The sequence below is a fragment of the Carassius gibelio genome, chromosome B1 (assembly GCF_023724105.1).
Source record: "Carassius gibelio isolate Cgi1373 ecotype wild population from Czech Republic chromosome B1, carGib1.2-hapl.c, whole genome shotgun sequence".
Lineage (NCBI taxonomy): Eukaryota > Metazoa > Chordata > Actinopteri > Cypriniformes > Cyprinidae > Carassius > Carassius gibelio.
This window is the reverse complement of record NC_068396.1, coordinates 35,235,036-35,247,926: the sequence shown is the minus strand read 5'-3', so window position 1 is coordinate 35,247,926 and position 12,891 is coordinate 35,235,036. Positions and strand designations below refer to the sequence as shown.

The 12,891-nt window shown below is 40.0% G+C and overlaps 3 protein-coding genes across 3 annotated transcripts in view; 2 read left to right on the top strand and 1 right to left on the bottom strand.

Annotated features, from left to right (window-relative positions):
* LOC127949407 (NACHT, LRR and PYD domains-containing protein 3) overlaps positions 1-12,891 on the top strand; it is a 156,056-nt gene that overhangs the window by 14,946 nt on the left and 128,219 nt on the right. The window lies entirely within an intron of this gene.
* LOC127949561 (caspase b) lies at positions 2,502-3,790 on the bottom strand. The gene is made up of 3 exons (XM_052547015.1): positions 3,660-3,790; positions 2,871-3,147; positions 2,502-2,764 (listed from the first exon to the last, which is right to left on the bottom strand). Exons 2-3 carry the CDS (start codon positions 3,136-3,138, stop codon positions 2,751-2,753), a joined length of 282 nt encoding a protein of 93 aa, XP_052402975.1. The 5' UTR covers positions 3,139-3,147; positions 3,660-3,790; the 3' UTR covers positions 2,502-2,750.
* Positions 5,071-9,460, top strand: trim35-1 (tripartite motif containing 35-1). The gene is made up of 6 exons (XM_052546808.1): positions 5,071-5,556; positions 5,660-5,745; positions 6,271-6,490; positions 7,331-7,353; positions 7,490-7,608; positions 7,871-9,460. The coding sequence occupies exons 1-6, from the start codon at positions 5,173-5,175 to the stop codon at positions 8,551-8,553; spliced, it is 1,515 nt and encodes a 504-aa protein (XP_052402768.1). The 5' UTR covers positions 5,071-5,172; the 3' UTR covers positions 8,554-9,460.

Here is a 12,891-nt window from a genome sequence, read left to right as displayed (position 1 = left end):
AACACTGATCTCCATGATGGTGGCATAATTTTAACCAATAAAACATCAGCATCTGATCCTCTGTAACGCACAATAACAGCAGGTGTTCATCACCAATGCACAATCATCATTTAATTAGTCTCTTAATTATCTCATTGACTTTAACTCTTTGAGGACTTGGGATTTGAGTTGAGACTAGTTTGTGACTTGGAAAGAATGACTTGTTTCCTCCTCTGGTGAAATCAGCTGCTGAGTTCATGGGTGGAGCAAAAATGTGGCAGGACTTTTACTTTCTGACCCCTGGACTCTCAACCTCTGATCATTAGCATGTGTTTTTAAGCCATGCTAATTTAAACATTCAAAAGAGTATAAAGCATTCAAACACAAGCCGTGGAAAAACCCAACTGAGTACTCTCACTGATGTGTATCACTATAATGGCAGCATTATCTCTTAAAGTGACCCCACCCATGTTAATCCAAGAAACAGAATGAAAGAAAATCACTCATTGCTCTTAACTGAATTACTTTGTAGTTTAAACAATAATTAATCCACAGGCAAACAAAAAATTATTCAGACACCAGATATAATTTTTGGTATTTATTTATTTTTTTACTATTTTTTCTAAGGTGCAAGAAAGTGCTACTTACATTTCTGTTAGAACAAAGTTTTCATGTACAGTCTGCACTGGTCTGTTCCTTTGTTTAGAGGCTTGCTTTCTCTTGATATAAAACATATAAATGCCTCCTCAGCAGCTCATGTTTCTGTCAATCCGTTTTTTTGTTGTTGTTTTTGTTTAATCTGATTAACATTTGTATAACCACAGTTGAACAAATATCATGGTTAAAGGTGCTGTAGGGAACTTTTGTAAAAAAAATATATTTATTACATATTTGTTAAACCTGTCATTATGTCCTGACAGTAGAATATGAGACAGATAATCTGTGTAAAAATCAAGCTCCTCTGGCTCCTCCCAGTGTCCTATTGCCATTTGCAGAAAGTCATGCGCTCCCGGTAAAAAACAACCAATCAGAGCTGCGGTCCGTAACTTTGTTTGTGTTCAAAATGTAGAAAAATGAACATAATAAGCGAGTACACCATGAATCCATTTTCCATTGTCCATTGTCCTGAATCACTAGGGTGCACCTATAATAAGTGTTTATATTCGCACTATTTTAGATTGCTTCGGGGGTACCGCGGCGGAGTAACCCAGTACCTTTGTGATTCTTCATAGACATAAACAGAGAGAAGTAGTTCCGGCTACGATGTTCTTTCGCAAGACGCAAGCAGTTCTGTTTATTAACCGCTAGAGCGTCAAAAGTTCCCTACCGCAGCTTTAAATGTTCTCTTAAAAATAAAGGTGCTTAAAAAGGTTCTTCACAGTGATGCCACAGAAGAACCATTTTTAGTTCCACAAAGAACGATTCAGTCAAAGTTTATTTAAAGAACCATTTCTTACCTTTTTTAAGAACCATCTTTCACCACAAGTAACCAAAGGTTCTTTATGGAAACATTTAGACAAAAAAGGTTCTACTTGTGACAATCGTGTACCAGAGAGACACAGGGAGGGAGAGAGATCCAATTGCAGATGTCTTTATTCAGGGATAATCCAAATTAACAGGAGTGAAATTACTGTGAAGACAGGACCAGACTAGAGGAATTCTAGTGCCTACGGTGAAGTGCCTAAGGGGAAGTCAGCTCGCTAGTGGACACCCAGGGAAACAGAGACTAGACAGCGTGACACTACTATGGCATTGTGAAGCACCTTTATTCTTAATAGTCTGGTTAGTGTAGCCAGTGTAGTGTAGTATTTATTAATTTATTTTAATAGAAAAGCCATAGTTATTGTTTGTAAGGGAAGTTGCTAAGGTTAGCAAACCAGCTTACATAAGTTCTAAGGCAAATTCCTGCGGTGGAAACTGGGCTTTTGGCTTATGATTCTTTTGGGAAATACAAGCCAGGATGTTAAAATAAAAAGTGTATTTGCAGCACGATTCTGTGTTATGTCGTCTTGTGTGTGTATTTTCATCATATGTACTATGCGCTATGTTATTTCCTTCAGCAGCCCTTTATAATTGAAATCAGAGTTATAATTAAAAAGAACATGTTTTTTTCATGTTTATTACTGTAAAGCTGTTTTTAGCAATCTGTATGAAGTGCTAAAGAAACATAAACATGGCTATAAGTTCTGTTTGAAGACAGTTTTCTTGTAGTCTGCATTTCCTTGTTACTTTGTTTAGATGTTTCCTTTCTGTTAAGAAATAAAGCCTTCCTCAGAAGCAGATGTTTTTGTCAATCCGGTTTATTTAGTGTGAAGGGGAGGGGCTCTGGAATGGTACATACATAACAAGTAACTGGAAATGGATGTGTTGTGCAATATGGACAAAACAGACAAACTGTGTGAGCTGTTACAAGACAATCCAGATCAAGTTGAACTTGACTGGGATGGAAAATAAAATGAGGGTGCAAATAAACCAAACATCACTTACCACGACTGCCACAGATACAGACACAGACAACAGACCAGTAGTAAACAACATCACATTTATTAGATGAGAGAATAACTCTGACCACTGCTGTTGTTCAAATTCATTCTTTTTGTGAGTTACTGTAGAAATACAGACATGATGTGTTTTTCATCAATTACTGATTTGCAGAAAGACAATGAATAACTACATTACAGATAAATGAAATCTTAAAACAATGTTCCCTTGATTTTATTTTCATGGCTGTGTTGCTGTAGATGGGATTGTTCCTGCTGAACTCTTCCTAATCAGCTAGAATTCGCTTGAAGAAGGAGAGAGAAAAGAGAAGATGTTTGTCATACTCTATGAGAAATATACACTGGTCTGCATCAGACATAAATCATAACACATGCAGTGTTTTCCTTTACCTTTCTGAAGTTTCACATCGAGGCGCTTTGCGAGGTCGTTCTGGTGGATGTTGAGCAGCACTTGAACTGCAACGGTCCCAGCGTTAGTGCTGTACTTCTGCACCATGCGATCCACCACATCCTGCCGATCAGCGTTCTCCAGAGCCGATCGAGGAATGGCCTCGATGTCTGCTGACACACCGTTCCACAGGTGCCAGACGAACGTCTTGAACTCCGCACTCATTAGCTGCTCAAGTGCCTCACTTATCAGGTTTTTAGTGGCATCCATTTTCTGTCACTGCATCAGAGAAAAAAGGACAAAACCGTCTCAATTGGTCTGAACCCACTAGCTGTTCTCTTATTATCTGTTAAATCCACTGCCTAGTAATAGAAAAGTGTCAAGAGCCAGTTTAACCAGTCAGACTGAGCTACAGGGGAAATTAGTCCTCTACATCAACACCATTTTGAGGTGACAAAAGATATATGAATATAATGGAATGACATGTGGAAAAAAAGTATATATATATATATATAGCAATAAATGAATGACTGGACCGTATAATTATTTGTCAGATGGAGTTAATGTTCTAATAAGTTAATTTTCTATTTTTATCAAAAACAAGCAAAGAAATATCTGACAGAAGTACTGCACCTGGCTTAGGAAATCACAACATTCAGTCTTTTGGTTATTAAAGAGGATCAATGTTTAAAACACGCAGAGAAAAGAAAGTGAAGAGGTCTACTATTAATAAGATTTAGCTACAGCTCTTTCTATGTTACAAGTAAAAAGAAAAACTATAAGATACTTACATGTCTGACTGAACCAAAAATGTGTTTGCAGTTTCTTGTTCTCTTCAGTTTGAGGTTTCAATTTCTCTTAAGGTCTCGCCCACACTGGTAACAAAGTATCCGCCTTTTTCATGTAGAGTATGCTTTGCATGCATGCTTTGCTTTTATTACAGCAACTTCTACCACATACTTTAAGCAATAAATGATTGCAAGTAATATTGCTTTAAGTAAGTAATGAAGAAGCTGCTCAGCTGCATCAGTGATTAATCTTTTAATGGAGAATAAGGACAAAACTGATCTGGAGCCATTGTACACTAATCATGCTCATCAAAGTGGTGAATTCACGTAACAAACAAATCTGTTCACAATGTTGTCCAACACCATTCTGATGTGGCAGGAAACCCTGCACAAATATACTGCATTTAAAGGACAACAAACAAATCTGAGATGATCAGTTTCTTTGTATATGTCTTTATGATTCACAATCATGTGAAAGCATGCATTTTAAATGACCTGCTATCATCTGAATAGGTGACAATAATTGCATTCCATAGACATTTTATTAGATCAGTAACAACAGGCAGGAAGACTGGGGAGTTTTGTGATACATTTTGTGAAATCTTTACATATTTGAAGTGTAAAGAAAATAGCAGGAAGACACAAACACTAGTATACACACAACCTAAACAAACCAGCCAAAATAAATAGACAAGACACCCCTACGCTCCACGTTCTTAAAACATAATGTTTAGAGTGAGTTTAACAATGTGATCATCATCCGGAGGAGGGATCCAGGAGCACTCAACCCAAACCAGTTGTGTTGACTGAGGACATCTGCTGTGGTCACAGTCAAGTACATGAAATCTCAGCTACAATAATATCCTACATTTGTGTTTATATTTAAGGGTAAAATGACACGGAAATGAATAGCACACATACGTCTGAAAGATGTCTGTTAAAGATCGCTTGATCTGGAAATCATCTGCTGTGCATCAAGCATCTGACAGAAGTCTCTAAGATGTCAATTGTACATATGTTCTAAACCATAAACATCTTAAAGACATCTAATAGACGTCTGTTTCACATCTGATAAGAGACGCCCTAGTTGTATTCCAGATGAGCAAACACAAAAAGATGACTTGCAGATGTCAAATAAATAAATGTACGTGTGCTTGGTGACATTTTATATGTACTGTTATTTTTTTTTTCTTGGAAATGTTTTTATTATTATTATTATTATTATTATTATTATATTGGTGTGTTATTTTTTTTACTAATAAGTTGCCAACATTTACAACTTTTTAAATGCTTAAGCAGATTTGAATGTGAACCTTAGACGATCATCGGTGCACAGCGCCTCTGGTGTTCGGATATTTAAACGTTTTACTCTTTCCGATTTTCTTTTCTTCCAATGAGAGTTTGACATGTCATTTCCTCATACAGAGAGGCTGTACTAAAATTAGGGAGTGTTTTGTTTGCTCCGTCTGTTTCCATGTTCTTACAGAGAGTCAGGAAATGTTTAGTTTCTCTCTAAATGGCGCTGGAGGATGAGCTGTCGTGTCCCGTGTGCACTGATGTCTTCAGAGACCCGGTGTTACTGAGCTGTGGACACAGTTTCTGCAGACAGTGTATTAATGATCACTGGACCTCCAGCAGCTCCAGAAACTGTCCCGTCTGTAGACAGCTGTCCCCGCAGGAGCCAGTGTCCAACCTGTGCTTGAGGAACACCTGTGAGACTTACCTGAGAGAGCAGAGCACGAGGAAAGAGAGGGATGAAGAACACGAGTGTCAGATACACGGAGAGAAAATCGAGCTGTTCTGTCAAACAGATGAAGAGGCTATATGTGCAGTGTGTAAGAAACAGGAGCACAGATGGCACCAAACGCAAAAGCTACAGCAGACTGTGCGCCATCGCAAGGTGAGAGCGGGTGCATGATGTCATTAATCAATGCTCAAATTATGGCCGTCAACTTCGTTAACGAAGAATCAGTTTGTATACGAATACACTGTTATCTTTAAAGGCGAAGCTGAAAGCAGTTCTTCGTTCAGCTGAGAAGTCATTGGTCTCATTACAAAAAGGGACAGCACGGGACCCCAAAATCTCCAGGTACATTCAGGTGAGCTTCATGTTTAGAATAAATAGAATTAAACATTGAGTTAGTCTTCCAGATCACTCCCAACTAACTGAATAGGATGAATGTTTATACAAAATATGATATGAACTCGGCAAATAAGTCTGGACTTTGTTGTTTACACAAGTTAATGATGAAGAAATTAAAATAATGAACACTGAACAACTGAATTGAGGATTGAATATGTTCTTGTTGGAGAAAAATATATATTACTAATAATAATGAGTGGTCTTGAATTTGCGTTGATAGAATTGATTCATTAGTAATTAAATCACAGTTTCATCACAATGTAACAGAAGCTGATTGAGAAATTCAAGAAAGAAATGTTACACTATTGCTACAAATTAAAATATATAAGTATAGTGCCCAGAATAAAGTGACATGGGGGAAATCATCACATGAAAATAGTTACAGCCTTGAGAAGAAGTGTTTTTGGATTTCATGACTTTTATCCTGTGTGTGTGTGTGTGTGTGTGTGTGTGCTCATGACATTCCCCCAGTTTCAAGCTCAGCATACAGAGGAAAATCAGGATGGAGTTTGAGACGCTGCATCAGTTCCTCAGAAAGGAGGAGGAGAGCAGGATAACTGCTCTAAATGAAGAAGAGAAGGAAAAGAGAGTGAAGATGGAAAGAAGAATACAAGGAGGAGTACTGTCTCTCTCTGACAGAGTCAAAGAACTGAAAGAGGGAATCGAGGAAGATGACATCACCTTACTGCAGGTTAGTTCACACACACACACACACACACACACACACACACACACACACACACACATCACTTACAATAACAAAGGAGAGACCCCTCCTGCTACTATTAAACACATTTTATTGGACTGTCCTGCTTTTGATACAAGTAGAAAACACTTTAATTTAATAAGCTCTCTTAAGCACTTTTTTTTTTAAATAAGACTACACCAGAAAGAGTTATAGATTTTTTAAGTAAGTGTAAAACATATTGTCTAATTTTAAGTATTTGTATTTTCAGCATTTTAGAATGTGTTATTTAATTGTATTTATGTGTAATTAGAGAATGTACAGAACACTTTTGGCTACTAACACTTTTATTTTCTTAAGATAAGACATAAAGGAGATATTTTTGTTAAAAAATTTTGTTTTTGACTGTTAAAACTAATATTATGTGTAGTTTGCCTTATTAATGTGCTTAAATTCAAACTTTTCTACTTGTATTTTTTTAAATAAAAGGTTATTAAAAATGTTTCAATAATTATCGACACCGAATGATATGAAACATTATATTGTGATATTTCTTTAGCTATATCGCCCAGCCCTACTACTGACATGCCATTAAAATCTCTACTACAGAAAAAGGAACTAGTTACACTTACACTTATCAGTTACACTTATCAGAGTCAGATGTGCAATTATTCCTTTTTCCCACATTTCACATTGTGTTTTTGTGTTCTAGTGGTAGCATATGTAATATCACTATAGCGAAATTACAAATTAATTAACCAACTCCTGTTGGTGTGTTGGTTATAGTTTATTATTGTTATTTCATTGAAGGAGCTTATGTTGTTCTCTTTCTGCATTTGTTCTCAGAATTATCACAGAATTATGGACAGGTATTTTCATTATCAGAACTTTCACTTTTCCTTTTAGAATGTTCATGAGCATTGATTTTAAAAACCTAATTCTGTGATGTGTGTGTGTGTGTGTGTGTGCGTGTGTGTTTGTGTGTGTGTGTGTGTGTGTGTGTAGGTCTGACCACACACTCCCAGATCAGGAGCTGAGTTCAGAAGCTCTTATCGATGTTTCCACACATCTGGGGAACTTGAAGTACCAAGTGTGGGAGAAGATGAAGGACATCTGCCCTTACTGTGAGAACTAGACCTGTAAAAGTTAAAGGGATAGGTCACCCAAAAATGAAAATGTTATCATTAATTAGTCACCCTCACTCATGTCATTCCAAACCCATAAGGCCTTCGTTTATCATCAGAAGATGAACAAAGGGTCTGGAATAACGTAAGGGTGAGGATTTATACTAATTAATGACACATTTTTCATTTTTGGGTGGACTATCCCTTTAATTCCTGTAAGAACTATTTATCAGCATAAATGGCTTTTCCCTGTCCCCTTTAGACCCTGTGATCCTGAACCCAAGCGCTGCTCCACCAGACATCTCTGTGTCCGATGACCTGACCTCTGTGACCTCATGTTTTCATCGGCAGGACGAGGGGAACCCTCTTCCTCTGCACAGTAACCGTATGGTGCTGGCCAGCGTGGGGTACGCTGATGCAGCTCACGTGTGGGACGTTGAGGTGGGAGACAGTCACCGCTGGAGTCTTGGAGTGTGTTTCGGATTGGAGGGTAAACCTGCTACACAACCTTTGACCCCTGAAAATGGCTTCTGGGGTCTCAGACGCGATGGAGACTCGTACGAATTGATGGCCGCTGGGATGTCGAGAGTAAACATGGAGGTAAATGCAAAGGTAGTGAGAGTGAAGATAGTGTACTGTCATGAGTTTCTTCAAGACGTGATGCAGCTGAAACGCTGGAGGAAGGTCAGCTTTTCTGATGCTAGCAGCAATTCATTAATTGCAGAATTTGCTAGAGTGCCACTGAAGAAGAAACTCTTTCCCTTCGTGATCCCAGAAGATCAGACCGTCCCGCTGCGTGTCGTCCCAGCTAACGTAACGCTAACTGTTGAAGAGAAAATATCATTAATGGAGATACATCGATTCTCTTTTCTCCTTTTCCTTTTTTGTATTGTTGTGTTTTTATTTATGAGTATGTTAGGAAAAAGTGACCGTCAAGGCAGATGAGAAGTAAAAGGCTGTTTAATTACATTAATGGTCTGTTATAATGGTTCAGTCAGCTAAAGCAGAAGATCTAGCATCACTGCACTATCATGTGAATATAATGGAGCCCATGTCCATGATGATAATGCCAGGCACAGATATTTGCACTGCTCTGGTTTATTACTGTAGTAGAATGATTTCAGAAACCCAGCAATCCTTTATATCCTCCTCACAATGTCCTGCACAGTGTTGTTGTGATGTAGCGTGTGACTCATATTTGCTTCTAGAAGTGCTCTCTATCCTGGTTTGTGTGTGTAAATCCTGTTTGAACAGGTTTGCAAAGTCTTGTTCAATTACAGTTCAGGGTATTTCATAATCTTCTTCGGTTTTGTTCACTATCCTTGTTAAAAAGGCCCGCTGTAAACAAGCTTTTATTTTGAAGTTTTCTGGTGATCAGCCAGTGTTTGAATGTGATGTCATCGCAGCAACCTAAAGACACTATGCTCCGCCCACTTCCAGCAGGTGGCAATGATTAGTGTTTGGTAGAAATAGCCTGCACCGAGTAGGTGAAAGCAAATGTACTCGAGGCTTTCGCAAGTGTTGGTGTTGTGTGCGTATGTTAGATGAACCAAGTAAGTTTATTTATGTACTTCAGCTTTGATAGCTGTGACCCTTCTGCATTTTAGTTGATACTCATTGTTTAAGGTACTTTAAATGCAATTACTGGTTGTCATCACACATTCTTATGTAGGTTGTTCATTTAAGTGTATATTGCTACCTTCTTTGTATGAATTTACCTACTTTATTGATTTGTTTATACTAATTTGTTGTTATATCTTTTGTTAAAGACCACACCCAGATGGAAACACCAATGTAATATCTGCAACATTTGTGAATTGTTGTGAAGAAAATAAATGCATCAAAGACTTAACCTGCATCTTTATGTCTCTTACCGGACATCTGTGGTGAACTAGTCCCCCCACTGGCAACCCCAACTGGTCTAGTTATACCAGTTTTCTTTATGGTCCTTCGAGCCGGAGCTAGAGTTTTCCACAGTTATGGAGATGCAGCCATCAGATGATGTTCCTGTTGAGCGGCCCAGGAGACAATCATCTCTGCCTGCACACTTGCAGGATTATGACTTGACTGGCTACAGTCTACAAAGATCCTTATCACCACCTAGCTATTCCCATGAAACCCCCTGTGCTGTGTCACCTGAGGAGGATGTCAGGATGGACACCCCACATGTAGCAGCACATCACCGTGACTATCACAGTCCTCAACAGTGGTATGTAACAGATCCATGGGATCAGCAGGTTGAAACCTTGAGAGAAGAAAATGCTGATTTAAGGAGACAACAAAGTGGCCTGATTACTACAGTTCAGCGGCTGCAGGAGGAAAGAGATGATCTTAAGCAGGCCAACGCCAAGTTTACATCTCAGATGTCTCAGCTACAAGTGGAGGTGAAACAATTGTTAAGTTGGCAGAATCAGTCACAGCCTCCTCAAGCATTGTCTACCTTTCCTGTACCTTGTCAGTCCGAAGCCCGAGACCGCCCTAAACCAGTTCCAGCCCCTAGAAAGCCAAGAGTAGCTGAACCTGTAGCAAATTCAAACTATGCCCAAGCCTCTTACAATGCATCGCAAGATAGTAGTTCAGCAGAAAGTGTGAAGAGCTATGAGGGTTCAAGCAGTCAAGAAAGTTTGTCCTCTTCTGTTGAGGGCATGAGAAATCTGTCCCTGAGCTCATCCAGGAAGAAGAATGTTAATACCAGTCCAGCAATTGTTAGACAAATTTGTCAGAGAAAGAGTGGAGGAACTCAAGCCGAGAATGTAAGAAGTTATGTTCGCTCTGGATCTCCACAATCTTCTTCCAGATGGCACAGCTTGTCTTCTAGGAGCAAGAGACGGCACCACCACTCTCTGAGTCCAACTACTGACCAGGAAAGAGTATACCGTGGCCCTACTCCTACAATTCCTGACCTGATTTACCCAAACCCCAGAGAGTTTGCACGGCTTAAGATTGCTTTAGAAAACATTCTACCAGCTGATGCTACAGAACGCTTTAAATTTCATATCCTGCTAGAACATCTCAAGGTTGAAGAGGCACAGTTAATTGCTGAATCTTACAGTAGTTCACGTCATCCTTATACCAACACTATGGATGCTCTCAATAAACAGTATGGCCAGCCACATCAGTTAGCATTACAGCGCATAGTGGAATTGATGGATGGGCCCAGCATCAGCACTGGAGATATTAAAACTTTTCGAATGTATGCTCTGAGGGTGAGATCCTTGGTGGGAATGCTGAAACAACTAGGTAAGCCTGGCATGGTGGAATTAAGATGTGGCTCGCATGTGTCCAGACTTCTGAGTAAGTTGCCACATGATCTGCGTAGCAGTTTCAGAAGATTTATTTATCCATTAGATGTGAAGATTCCAACCCTCCTTAACTTAGCAGACTGGTTAGAATATGAAACCCAAGTGCAAGAGGATTCCACAAGGTATGTAAGCCGTTCGGGCAGAGGATACTCAACCAGTTTGCCCAGGGATAGGTCAAGGAGGTTGACCTCATTCAACAAGGGCACAGAGGTTCTGCTTAGCACAGAGAAATACCCTTCATCACCATCACATTCCTCAGCTGTCACTGCTAAGATCACCAAGGGGAAAGCTTACTGCCCTTATTGTGATAACAACAAACACACTTTGAATACCTGTGTAAATTTCTCTCAATTTTCCAAGTCTCAGAGGCAGAATTGGATTAAGGGGCACAACCGATGCTGGCGCTGTGGACGGGGCCATAGATCATCAGAGTGTAACCTTAAAATGCGCTGCAAAACATGCAATGGTCGTCACTTGCTTGTTCTTCATGATGTTAATATATGGAACAAGGAGAAAGTAGTGGAAGCAGAAGATCCATCTACTAGCCCTGTCTTGGGGGAGGCTGCAAATGAGGTGTTATTCATTGACAAGCCCCCAGGAAGTCGTAAGGTACTGTTGAAGATATGTAAAGTGATTCTAAGAAATGGAGATCGATCGATGACCGCTTATGCCATTCTGGATGATGGCTCCGAAAGAACCATCTTGTTAAATACTGCAGCAACCCGGCTGAAACTGGAAGGTAAGCCAGAGGACTTGCCCCTGCGTACTGTCAGACAAGAATTAAAGGTCCTGCATGGGGCGGCTGTTTCCTTTAACCTTTCACCAGCCTGCCAGCCAAACAAGATGTATCGGATCAATGGAGCATTCACTGCAGCGGAGTTGGGGCTTGGAGTGCACTGTTATCCTGTCAAGGCTTTACGGAAAAGGTACCGTCATCTTAAAGGACTTCCCCTCCAAGAAATTAAAGCTGCTCATCCAGTTTTGCTCATAGGATCTGACTGCCCTCATTTAATTACCCCAGTTGAGCCAGTTCGCTTGGGTCCACCAGGGGGTCCTGCTGCAATTAGAACTCTCCTTGGATGGACAATGCAAGGACCAGTTCATGCATTACAGCATCTTCTTCGAGCGCAACAGTGTCTGTTCACAACAAGTTGGTCACCCTCTGCTATGTTGCATGAACAAGTTGAAAGACTCTGGCAACTGGATGTCCTTCCGTGGAGAGATGAGAAAATGAGTACTCGATCAGTACAAGACCAGCAGTCAATGAAACTACTGGAACAAAGAGCTTCTAGAGTTGATGTTGATGGGATTAAGCGATATGCTACCCCACTGCTAAGGGTCCAAAATATGCCCCCTCTTTGTGCACCTAAAGAAGCAGTAATGCCTCAGTTAAGAAGTCTGGAGCGGCGTCTCAGTAAGTCCCCTGAGCAAGCAGCTATCTACCAGGCTGAGATTAAAAGACTGGAGCAGACAGGCTACATTGCTGAATTGAAGTCAGGAGCAGAAGATGCTCAAATAAGTTGGTATATCCCACATCACATGGTTGAACATAATGGGAAACATCGAGTGGTTTTCAACTGTTCATTCCAGTTTCAAGGGAACAATCTCAATGAATTGTTACTTCCAGGGCAAACACTGACTTCTTCATTACTGGCTGTGCTACTAAGATTCCGGGAGCACTCAATCGCGATCTGTAGTGATATTAAAGGAATGTTCCACCAGGTTAGACTCCTTCCAGAGGATCGGCCCCTTCTCTGTTTCTTCTGGAGAGATCTGCAAAGAGAAGTGGAGCCTAGAATCTATGAATGGCAAGTTCTACCCTTTGGCACCACTAGTAGCCCATGTTGTGCTGTCTTTGCCTTGCAGAAGCACATCCTGGAGAATAGTCAGCCTGGTGACAAGGTACGTGATGCTGTACTAAAGGCGTTTTATGTTGACAACTATCTGCAAAGTCTGCCTTCTGTAGATGAAGCAAGGCTCA

Coding starts and splice junctions, on each gene's coding strand:
- LOC127949561 (XM_052547015.1), bottom strand. CDS start 3,138: ATGGATGCCACTAAAAACCTGATAAGTGAGGCACTTGAGCAGCTAATG.
- trim35-1 (XM_052546808.1), top strand. CDS start 5,173: ATGGCGCTGGAGGATGAGCTGTCGTGTCCCGTGTGCACTGATGTCTTC. Junction 5,746..6,270: donor CGGGACCCCAAAATCTCCAG/GTACATTCAGGT, acceptor ACATTCCCCCAG/TTTCAAGCTCAGCATACAGA. Junction 7,609..7,870: donor GAAGGACATCTGCCCTTACT/GTGAGAACTAGA, acceptor TGTCCCCTTTAG/ACCCTGTGATCCTGAACCCA.